This window comes from Amphiprion ocellaris, chromosome 9 (assembly GCF_022539595.1).
Source record: "Amphiprion ocellaris isolate individual 3 ecotype Okinawa chromosome 9, ASM2253959v1, whole genome shotgun sequence".
NCBI classification, from domain to species: Eukaryota; Metazoa; Chordata; class Actinopteri; family Pomacentridae; genus Amphiprion; species Amphiprion ocellaris.
This window is the reverse complement of record NC_072774.1, coordinates 25,283,876-25,295,545: the sequence shown is the minus strand read 5'-3', so window position 1 is coordinate 25,295,545 and position 11,670 is coordinate 25,283,876. Positions and strand designations below refer to the sequence as shown.

Genomic DNA, 11,670 nt, shown 5'->3' with positions numbered 1-11,670 from the left:
CACGTGGGCTATTTATTGCATTGGTGGTGTTCCCGTTCAGCCAGCCAATCGTATATTAGATGGGACTTGACTCATCACCCTGGCAACCCAGAGAATGGAGGAGAAGCTTCAAACATGTTGTCAAACCGTGATATGTTCCTAAACCTAAGCAACAGCAAGTGAAAACAAAACTTAAGTCTAAAAATAGTGGTTCTGCGATGACACAAACTCCAGGTTTCTGGTTTAAAGCTGTGCTGGGTTTACTCTGCCACCACCCCTCCATCAGCCTCACATCAACTTTGCAGCTCTGCAAAATGATAACATAATTGAAAATGCAGTGAAGTTAGGGACATAATGTGAAACCAAGCCATTATGGAGCCACATGCATCTTCAAGACCCTGTTGAATCACTTCAGATATATGATTCACATTGAATTTTTCTATCACTCGCCCATCCACAAAGGGTGTGACATATTTATATTGCCTTGTTTGTGTTGTGAACATGATAATGTGTGCAGATCAGATGAGTAAAACAAGAGATCTGCTATGAAATGAATCCCTCTCCTCTGCTGTATCAAACAGCTGTAGAGGCCTGAGGTAAGTTATCCTCACAAAGGTTAAGCACATGAAATAGTGATGAATCCGTGGATAGAGGGACCAATTAAAGCTTCTTACATTGCTCTCGACTCGTTCCCTGTCTCACCCTCCCAACCCCTCTCACCGTCTCTCCCTTACTTTTCTCCTTCCTGTCATCCTCCCTTGTCATACCTTTCACCATCCTTTGATCTCCTCTTCCGCCCCGCCCATGCCTCCTAATTCCAGTTTTCCTCTTATAACCCCCTCGCTCATTTTATTCATCCATCCATCTATTCATCCTTACATCCTCTCTAAGACAGACAGTGCTTTGGTTCACTGTGTCTCTCTGTGTCATTCCTCCTGAGGAAGACTCACAGTTGGTAATGTGGGAACTTGGGCAGGTGAACGGTTCTGTTATGCTATCACATGAAGGCTCATCTAGGGATAGGATTTACAAAGTATTTATTCTAAATGTTGTGGTATGCGGTATTGATTCATGTGTACTTGTTGACATGTTATTTGTGCTGCTTCTCTTATAGTACAGTATTATAGGTAAAATGCAGGTAACATGTATGCTACTAATTTTGCACTGCACTGTAAATGTAAACTTTGGCCTGACTAAAGATGGACAAGTGCATTTAACCTAATTTATCCTATTTTTCAAAGTTTACTTTCTTACACCGAGTTTTCTCCACTTTTTACCCACATACTTGTTTCATTTAATTATATGTACTTGCTTTTTCTGAGTGCACAGCATGGTTTGTGGTATGAGACTTAAGTTTCAGAGCTGTGCGCATGTCCATTTCCGGTTAGCGCGCATTTACCGGAAGCAAGCAGTTCAAATCCGATCACGCAGACCCTGGGCTCTCACGGAAGGTTGGCTCTAACGTTGATTTCGGTAAGTGTACATCTTCTGTTTATCAATGTAAAGTTATTTTTGGAATGAGAATTGTTCAAAGAAGCCAGCCAACAACTCCGACTCTCCGTGACCGTTGGCATGTTAGTCTGTGTTTCTGTGCCGGCGCGCGCGTGTTGAAAGAGCAGACGTTAAAAAGTTAGCGGCAACTCAACATGAGCGAATCCGAATAAAAGTGCTTTGACTCGGTCTAAACAGCCTGAAGCGAACACTAGTGTAGTGCTAATCTGTAACATGTCTTCCCCTGTTCCTGCACCAGCCCCGCCATCTGTTAGCTGCTCGAACAGCGCGCGCTGCTAATTTCGCAGTTTTTAAGCTAACCGTTTATTTTAACGGGCTGTGCAGGAGGGCGGCTGCCAACGTTCGGCTACCTGCCTGCAAGTGAAGCACGGCACTTGCAGGCAGGTAGCCAAACGTTAGCATACCTACCGACCTGCATGCATTTTGCGTAGCCTGTACTCATTTCTAAATCTAAGTATGCTGGTAAAAATTGATGCTCTGAAAGTACACATGACTGTCGTTAATGTCTCGGGATTTCCAACGGGCTCGAGTTTCTGTCTGTGCATGCTGAGTCGCCAAGGACTAGAGAAGCAGAAGAGTTTGATCTATCACGTCGCTGAAAAAAAGAGTTCAACTGCAGTCAGTCACACAGTAGAAAAACTATCTGCTCCCGTGCTGGTGCAGCTCTTTGCCTCACTAAACTGCACACTGTACATGACGTGACTCACCAAATTAAAGCTGTTATATGCAAGCTTTGTAGAAAGGAGCATATGTAATCGATGTCCAACATGAATTTGTTTTTAGCTTTTTAACATTTTTTATGTCTTAAACAATGAAATGATATGTAATTGTGAATTATGAATTTTGCATCATATTTAAACCAACCTAAATTCTCACATTGTGAGTCTTGCTATCATGATAATAAAGTATTAATACTGTCAGTATTAGTGTAACCGATAACTAAACACTAGTAAACCTCCCACCTGATACCATAAGAGTGGTGCTGTAAAGAATAAAATTATTATTATTATTATTATTACCATTATTATTAATAGTAAAGAGGTGGTACTCGAAACACTCAAAGGTTGTCAGGTCTGCAATATTAATCAGTTCATCATATCATGTTTAGATATGAAAGATATGAGAATCAGGTAACACATGACTGTTAAAATAACATTTAATCATTTTTTGTGTTTATTCTTTTCTCAGTATAGACTATCTTAGGTGGTGTCTGGCAGTGAAGTTGGTGGCAGTTTGAAAAGAGTTACCCTCGGTCACCAAGACTTTGTTGGCCACCAGGGTACCAGATAATCATCTTACTCAGTCAGACCAGCTCAGCAACCGCAGTTTTCGTGTCTGTACACCTCCTCCTCACTGCTGCGTCATTGATAAGAAGCTCTCTCAGTAGACTTGACCAAAAATCTTTTAGAGATGGTATTGTCTTTCTTAAAAAGTTTTATTTCATGTTTATTTTTGTGTCTTAATTTGATCCACCATTGCGAAATTATTGTATTAAAAAGTTTTGTTAAAAAAATAAGATAAATGTGATTAAAAAGTTTTTTGGAATTGTTTTATAGACAACTGTTTGCTGTTTCCACAACAGATCCAGACTGTACAAGCTCAAGTTTACAAGTAAAGAAAGGACAATCCTCAAAAAGAAAGTCTTGGATTGTGGCCAACTGTCCTCCACTGAGAATCAAATCAGGTTTGTTGTTCTTTATTCAAGAATTCTGTTCATGTCTTCTCTGTAAAATTATTCAAAATGTTATTGTGCTATATTTCAAATTTGATCATTCAAAATATAACGATGAATAATTAGTAGCATCTCAAAAGACAGGTTGCTAATCTCAAATATTTCAACATTAGTCATTCATAGGTGGGCAATGTCTCTTTTAGTCTAATTTTTTGTTCTCCTGTGTTTTTTTTTCAAGTGTCTACTGGAGGAGGCATGCATTGGACATGTAGGTTTTGCGCTTTTGTCTCTTTAAAACGTGGCCAGCTATTAAAGCATTACAGATTGAAGCATGGTGGCTTCACAAGAACCTCCCCAATACCATGTCTTCATCAGCAGTGTATTTGCACATTCAAATCGTTTAATGCCTTGAAGGTTCATTTATCCATATTTCACTCACAGATGACCAGTGAAAAAGATGATGTGCAAACATTTAGTTGTCAAGTGTGTGAGTTTAACGAGCCCTGCAGTGAAAATGATTTTTTTTACACATTTGCGCAAGCATCTGAAATTGATGCAAAAAGTGCAGTGCCCCTATCTGGATTGTGACTTTGAGACAAATGTATACTCTACTTTTAACACACACAAAAGTAGGAATCATGACCAGAAATATTCTACATCTAGTCTGCAGTTCAAACCTGTTGTTTCATTAGATTAATTGATTAATCATTTAGTAGGCCTAACACGTCAATTTCTGCAATTTGGTCATTACTTTTTGAGAAGTGTATTGTATACAACAGTCAAATAGTCTCTTGGCATTGAAATGACTACTGTAGTGTAGTAAACAATCCTTTGTTTTTTGTTTTTTAAGGTCTTTGCTGAGTTCTACAGAGTTACCAGTAAGAACCTTAAGAAAGACTTCTACGAAGCTCTTGAGCACCACGCCACTCGTCTCATTGACCTCTTCAAATCCAGAAAAGGAGTTGTCGGCCAATCACTTGGTCACCTCTTCCAGCCAATCAATTCACAAGTAAGTGTTTCAGATTCTTCTTTATTACCACCTTATGGTAGTGTGCTTGCTTGCTTTTACTAGGCCTACAGCTGCTGCTACTACTACTTCGTAAAACAACTTCTACCACAATACAAGTAATTCTTTGACTACCTCAAGCACTTAGAATTCATAGTTGTAACTTGAGCACATGCATATATGCATTTTTTTTTTAATGAATAATTTTGCCTTTCCTATAGTCTTCTGCTTATTGTTTTTTGTAATCTTTTCCATGAGACAAATGGCATCACCACAACACGCACTGTTGTCCTGCAATGTCTGCCCCTGTATCTTGGAGATAATTCCAGTGAATTCTTCCTCAGCTGCTCAGTAAGTACATTTATAATGATGATCCTATGACCATTGTACAGTGCACATTTTAGGACATCGTCAGACATCAGGTTCCGTTCTCAGATTTCAGAAAATACCACATTGTTCATGTCTTGTATAAATAAACCCCACTGATTTCATACCCTTTGCAGGAAAATCATTTTGCAGAACACCCATTTTTTTAAAAATAAAAAACAGTAATAAAATAATGGCTTTGTTTTGTTAAAATTTGGGTTGAAATATCTAAGAAAAAAAATTAAGATATTTTTTGAGAATGTGCTGCTACACTGGCATGATCCTGTTTGGTCTGTTGGCTTGAGGCTGCTTGGTTTGGAGCTGTTTTGTTTGAGGCCTATTTGTAGTCCATTGATCTGACTAAGTTTTCCCAGTGACCTGAAGCTTTTTAGTCTGAACACCGGTATTATTTTGTCTGATGCCAGAGAACTGAGACTGAGGTCTGATGTCGTAAAATGTACATCGCACCATTGAGTAGTACGCTAGTAAAATTAGCTTAAAAAAATTCCACACACAAACAGCCTTTATGGATTTTTTTAAAAAATGCATTTTGTTAAGGCTTGGTGCTGAAATGCGTCCAGTTCCACCTGCTCATGGTCTTTCACATGAGCTCTGTAAGACACTATTCCTGAGTGCAGTTTTTTTTTCTATGCAATTTTAAATTATGAACCCTGCAGAGCCTTTGGTTACAGGAGTATACAAACTATTACCGTGGGTCATAAAATTCTACCTAAACTTATTTGTGTTCTTTTACTTTGAATACAGGATTCAGACACTGCAGATGACTTCACTCAGGTGCCTGTTGGGGTTCTTAACGTCATGACCAGCGACATGCCACCATTGATTAACAGCGTTGCAATCATCCTTGAAGGAAACCTCGTCATGGATGACATTCCTACAACCTCTCAAGCACTTTGTCTTCTCTTTGGCTTAATATATGCACTTCATCTGGATTACCCCAAAGTTATGAAGAACACATTCGAATTCATCCAGAAGATATTGTTGAACATCGGACAACAAAAGCTCAGCCCAAAACTGCAAACATTAAAAAAATGCTCTTTTGGGCTAGATGTTGTGGCTAGGGAGAGCTATGCTGGTGTGTCCACAAGTGTGGTTTGTGAATGAGTACAATTGGGCTGAACATTTATTTTTACCTAATTGAATATTGTATTTTACTTTCATCTTTTTTTAATGTTTTAATGTTTTGATAATGAAACTGTGACAGAATACTTGTTTTGTGGAGCTGCTGAGGTCTCCATATCGTTTTCTCCAGAAATAAGAAAACATGTTTGATACACAATGCAATGAGATCCCTCTCTCAAAAATAATCGTCAGAGTAACTGTTAAAAGAGTAGCAGTATGTTTTGTTTTTTCTTGATTTTTGGTTCAGCCTTTTTTCATTTCATTATCTGGCTCAGTATTATGAGTGCTCAGTTACTGAGCACTCATTAAAAACTGTTGAAAATGAGCATACAGTATTTGATGTTTAGTATTTGTGCTTCTGCAACACAGGTTCAATAGTTGTTAAATTGTTAAGAGCTGACTTGTAGCTGCTTTGAAAGCGTATGTCCAAGTACAGTTCTATGTAATAATCCAGTTTTAATTATCAGGTTTTATTAAGGTTTTAAACTTTTACAGACTTAATGTTGACTGTTCTGTTTGTTGCTGTGAGACATAATGGAAAGTGACCATTGTGAATCAAAAGCCTTCTGTTAGTTTATACCAGACCAATCGGCCCACCTCACTCACACTCATTCTCACTTTTAAGTCTCATTTTGTCATACATCACGTACTGATTTTCACTCATACTCACTGACATCCACTTTCTGTCTCACACGCACTCACAATCGCATGCACACACACACACACACACACACTCACTCACTCGCACACATTAATGCTCATACAGTCAATCTCTCTTACAAACACATAATATTGAGGAAATAACTTGGAGAAATGCAGAACATAGAATCTGAACCAATCAGCAAACAAGGATGGATTTGCCTCTAATTGCGTAGCATCATTTATGCACCCTGTTTTCTCTCCTCTACTCACTGACTGGCCTGGTTTGCCACTAACAGAAGGGTTTCAGCCAGTGCTGAACAATTAATTGCAGTATTAATAAAAATAACCATATAGCCAAGGACTATTATTCAAATTACAGTATATGTAATTTTTGATAAATGTCAAATTTGGTTAACTTGGTTAATTTGGTTTAAAATCAAAGTATTGTGGTGCTACAGAGATGGTCTGACCTAAAAACTGTATAGAAAATGCATTGTCAGTGTAGTAGTGATTAACACTATTTTATTTGTTTTCATTTATCTATCAGCCCCCCAATTGTTCAGCCAAACTTGATCTTTGATGGTCTCTTTCTAGACAATTTTCAGAATTAACAGCATTTTGATTGTTGTTGTTGTTTCTAAATACAGAAATAGGAAAATAAATTATGGTTTTCATAATACCATTTTGTGAGTTCTTATTTTTTAAGTTGGCTGAAGTGGATTACACTAAGATACTTTAAGTGTAATGTATTACAAATTTCAAGTAATGCCCACTTGTTTTGGCAGAATATAGTAAGTTAATGTGACTCAAAATATTCAAGTTGTAACAGCTTGATTTGAATTTTACTATACTGAGATACATTAAGTGCTCACAACTTCAAAAAAAGTATAGCTTACTTGAATATAATAATTTCAAGGTACTTCTCACAAATAAGTTCGTTTACTTAGTTTTCCCAAGGTAATCGGTTTCCTAAATTTCATTAAGTAAACTCAACTTGTCAGAATTTACAGTGTGTTCTTTCTGTGAATATTCAAATTGAAACAAGAAAAAAATTCATCCTAGTCTAATCATTAGCATCATATTGTTCCAGCTACTTCTTCCCAGCAACAAGTTAAACTTTCAAATCCTCAAAGTGAATTTATTCCATTCCATTCTTCCGAATACACTTTTCTCACTCACAAAATAAGAGACTGGGGTTTGTATCCTGTCTTGGATTATTATTCTTTTGGTTTTTGGTTAGGTTTAGTCACCAAAATACGTGATTGGGTTTAATGAAATATGATTCTATGGAAAATACTAACAATTCACAACATGTTTGAAGCTTCCCCTTCATTTTCTGGTTTACCAAGGAAAAAAATCCCCCAACACAACATTTGGGTAATATTTGTGATGCGTCACATACAAATATTTTACTCAAAACGTAACTGATAATGCAGTTTGGTTATTTGGAAACATAATTTTTGGAGGACAGGGCACCGAACATTTCCATCTTAACCTCAGCCAGAGCTAAATCCAATCATTATGATGATCATGTTAATATGGGTCTTTGATAATACTGTTTATTTAGACCTTCTCAGCCTTAAACTTTGATTATACTTGCACACAGACAGCTGCAGACACTAATTGATGTGCACTTGTTGGTATTATACCACTTTTCAAGTCTGCAGGAGTTGGCTTGGAAAATTTAATTGCATACATGTGCACTGGGTTTTACGCACGTGTTGCGTGCATGCACATTGTTGCTAACCATATGCACTATAGCCCGTGTAGTGTAGTTGCTGCACAGATCAAATTTTGGCCTTCATGTGCAACGAGATCCATGGACTTTTGCGGAGTCGATGAGTTGATGAAAGTTAACCTTAGCAGACCTTTGTGCACTTGTAGATGAAGACAAGTATAACTTTGTCCTTAAGCTGCAGATTCTGGCCACTAAAACATCTCTAGCGCTGGCGTCATGCTAGACACTGGTGCTGTACTGACATTGACGCACACACACACACACACACACACACACACACACACACACACACACACACACTACAATACTGATATATATATTTTGCCTCTTTATCTTTTTCTATCTTGTCACCCTTCCTGCCTCGTCAGTCTGACCTCTCTGAAATCCCTAATATATGCCAGTAATTGCACATCAAACATCAATGCATTATTTCGACACCGAATTCTCTGACACACACACGTACGCACACACACCCAAATACATTCGCACACAGTGAACGTTCTCACATGCAAACACACATATATAAATCTGTAATAGCTTGTGCATATACAAGTACACTTGCATACATTCTAAAGCTTGCAGGTCACATTTTTATGTACACACACACACAAACACACACAAACACGGCTCGCTGGCCTGCTGATGGTGTAGGACTCATGTATTTTGATGATATGAAAGTTGACCACATTTACATGCAAATCGAAGTTCCAGATTAATAGGGTCCACGTATGAGGGCGAAGGAAGACTGCATGGTAATATGCTATTATGGCTTTTAAATACATTTACCGATGTTTTGACGCAAAATTAGTATGGTCCTAGCACAAGGAAATCATGTTGGCCTGATAGCAATTTGGTTTTCAATTGGGAATACAATTTCATCAGGTTCAACTGTCATTTCTAATAATGACTCAGGTTGTGCTCACTAAATTGAAGATTCTTTTCCTCACATTTTTTTTTTATTCCAACCTTGGTGGATGAAAGTACAAGCACCATGTTAGTAGAGGCATTTGCAGCTCAGAAATAGCTGCCAATAATGCCATTTACAGCAACTTCAGTGGAGATATATCACAAAAACTGACTGCAAGTGTGCCTGTGTTCATGCGCACTGGGAGTTTCATGCATAGAAAATTACTAAATTGTGATAAGTTGATTCTTTTAGAAAAATCTGGATTGTCATCAGACTTCAAAGCAAAGGTGAAAATGCCTCTTTGGCACCCGTGGTAGTCCTCATTCTTCCTCCCAGCTAAAGAGTGCATTTGCATGTTCCACATGGCGCATTATCTAGTCCACACTGTCTAGTGATGAAGTAAATATGACTAGTCAAATCACTGCTTGTCAGCCGGTGCAAAATGTCAATCATCCTTCACCCAAAATGGTCCTGGCAGCTAAATACAGATCTCAATTTTCCTGCAGAGAATTCATTACTTCAGAATAATAAATGGCAGAATGGATTGTTTAAGTTTTGCATTTTCTTGCTCCACTTTGTTTTTAAAATGATGAATTCCAATATGAAGGCTTTTGACAAAATTCTGAGTCCTCTTTGCCAATAAATGATGAGACTGTAGACTGAGCTAAAAGGATAAACTGAATGCTCTCTACTGTTATAAGCCTTGTTTTTTAACTTTGCTTTTAATTAATGTATTCAACTGTACCATGGTTTGATTTCCTTTGAGCACATGCAAACATGTGAGACATAAGGAAAGGGAACCATAAAGAGAGGAAAAAAACAAAACAAAAAAAACCAGATCTATCAGATTATCATTGGGTGTTAGACTTGTGATGTATTTCCTTTAAATTTCCCCACTCAAGAAAAACAAATAATTAACAGCCCCGTGGGACATAACACACAAATAGAATAATGTATTTGTGTCAGTCAAATGCCTTTCCATAGCTGAGTAAAGAAAACATAATAAATGAATATGAAATATGTAAGCAGAGCCCGGATACCATCCAATTAATAAATACCATTTTTATCGTGTCTTCTGGGGGCTAAAATACTTTTCAAAAATCGCAGCACGCCTTTCGGCATCCTTGTCAATTTATGTAAACAGCCTGCAACCATTCTAGGGGCGAGGAGCACAAGGAGATCATAGATTATTAATGGAGTTTGAAAATAACAAAGGCTGTGTCAGCTGCATCCTGTGCCATGGTATCAATGGCACTCGGTCGCTAAATGACACACAATGGTTCCTTGCTGTACACCACAAGCTCATTATGAAGTATTCATTGGAGGTAGTTAAAATCCTTTAGAAGCTGGTAAATAGGTGGTCTGACCATAAAGTGCAGGAGTTAAGGGAGAGAGAAAAGGGTCCTGGAGTTAGCGTTATCTTATTCAGGCTGTGATGTGTTGAAGGTCCGCTAATTTGGCTCTGCTGAGAGCACCGCTGGGGCAGTCTGGGCTGAGTAGTCCACAAATGTTAGGCCTTTGACATCAGGGATCGATTCCACTCTGAGCGGAGTGAGTGAGAGAGAGAGAAAGGAGGATTGTGGCGACGCATGGCCCTTCTCATTAGCTGACCGTGGGGGAGCGGAGGCGTTAACTGGGCTTCTCCTCTGGGACTCTAAATGGGTCTATGGCTGCTGCTGATGGGGGGAAGTTCACAACCACAAAACTGGGTTCAGTATTGAGTTAAACTAAGTTTGTTTTTCTTCATCGGACCATCTGGGTTGCTGAGACAAAACGGCCAAAGTGATGATACATGAAACAAACACTTCAGATGTGCAAATTAACATGCACTAAAGCGCACATACATCCATCATGAAAAACAACAACAAAATAATACCGTGCCTCTTTAGGAAGAAGACATCACAGCAGTTCAACAAACGAGACTGCACTCTTTAGTTAATTAATCCCATACATGCTGTCATTAAACTACAGGTAGCTAGAAAATGTTAGTAGACAAATAGGCTGCTTTGACGAGCAAGTTTGAGATAAAGGGATCAGATAATGAGGGACTAATCATCTGCATCAGTTAAGTCCATCAGGCCTAATTTCCCTAAAAACAAAATGGTGTACACAAGGAGCTAATCTCCACCTTTAATTTATTAATTTCCCATCCAGAGATTTAGCACCGCACTAATAAGGCGTACTCACACAGCCATGCAGTGGAGGCCCCTCCCTTCACTCTCACACACAACACAGATTAAAAGGTGTTGAGCCGTGGACTGCAGAACAAAGAGTAAGAGATTGTAAGCAGATAAAGAGTATACTCATAAGGAAATGCAGCTCTTAGGATAATGAGGCATTTGAGACTCTACTGAATAAGCTTCCTTACACTCTTCCGTCACCTTCCCACTGATTTTGTGTCTCTCATTGTCTCTGCCTCTCTGCCCCTCCACCCTGTTTTTTTTCTGCAGTGTTACATGCAAAAAAAAGCAAAGCCTACATAATGTGCATATCGCATTTGTGCACACACAAGTGAGTGTGTAGTAGTTTCCTGTCTCTTTTAGTTTAAGCCTTAAATGACAAGCACAAAGACCCATCTCAGTCCAGAATAGAAATCTGTGTTTTAATTGCTTTCTAACCGCTGTAGGTTTAACAGCTGAACTTAACTGCCACTTGAAGCACTCAAACCCCTGCTGAGGAGTACAATGCTTATAAGCAGCTAAAAA

At 38.4% G+C, this 11,670-nt stretch overlaps 1 protein-coding gene across 1 annotated transcript; it reads left to right on the top strand.

Moving 5' to 3' along the window:
* The first annotated feature begins 1,111 nt into the window (after positions 1-1,111).
* On the top strand, positions 1,112-6,996 carry LOC111576560 (uncharacterized). The gene is made up of 5 exons (XM_055013940.1): positions 1,112-1,117; positions 3,402-3,431; positions 4,014-4,172; positions 4,428-4,520; positions 5,301-6,996. Exons 1-5 carry the CDS (start codon positions 1,112-1,114, stop codon positions 5,658-5,660), a joined length of 648 nt encoding a protein of 215 aa, XP_054869915.1. The 3' UTR covers positions 5,661-6,996.
* The last annotated feature ends 4,674 nt before the right edge of the window (positions 6,997-11,670 follow it).

Excerpts from the sequence above, each read along its gene's own strand:
- LOC111576560 (XM_055013940.1), top strand. Across the intron at positions 3,432-4,013 it reads AGGAGGCATGCATTGGACAT|GTCTTTGCTGAGTTCTACAG; the intron begins GTAGGTTTTGCG and ends TTGTTTTTTAAG. Across the intron at positions 4,521-5,300 it reads AATTCTTCCTCAGCTGCTCA|GATTCAGACACTGCAGATGA; the intron begins GTAAGTACATTT and ends CTTTGAATACAG.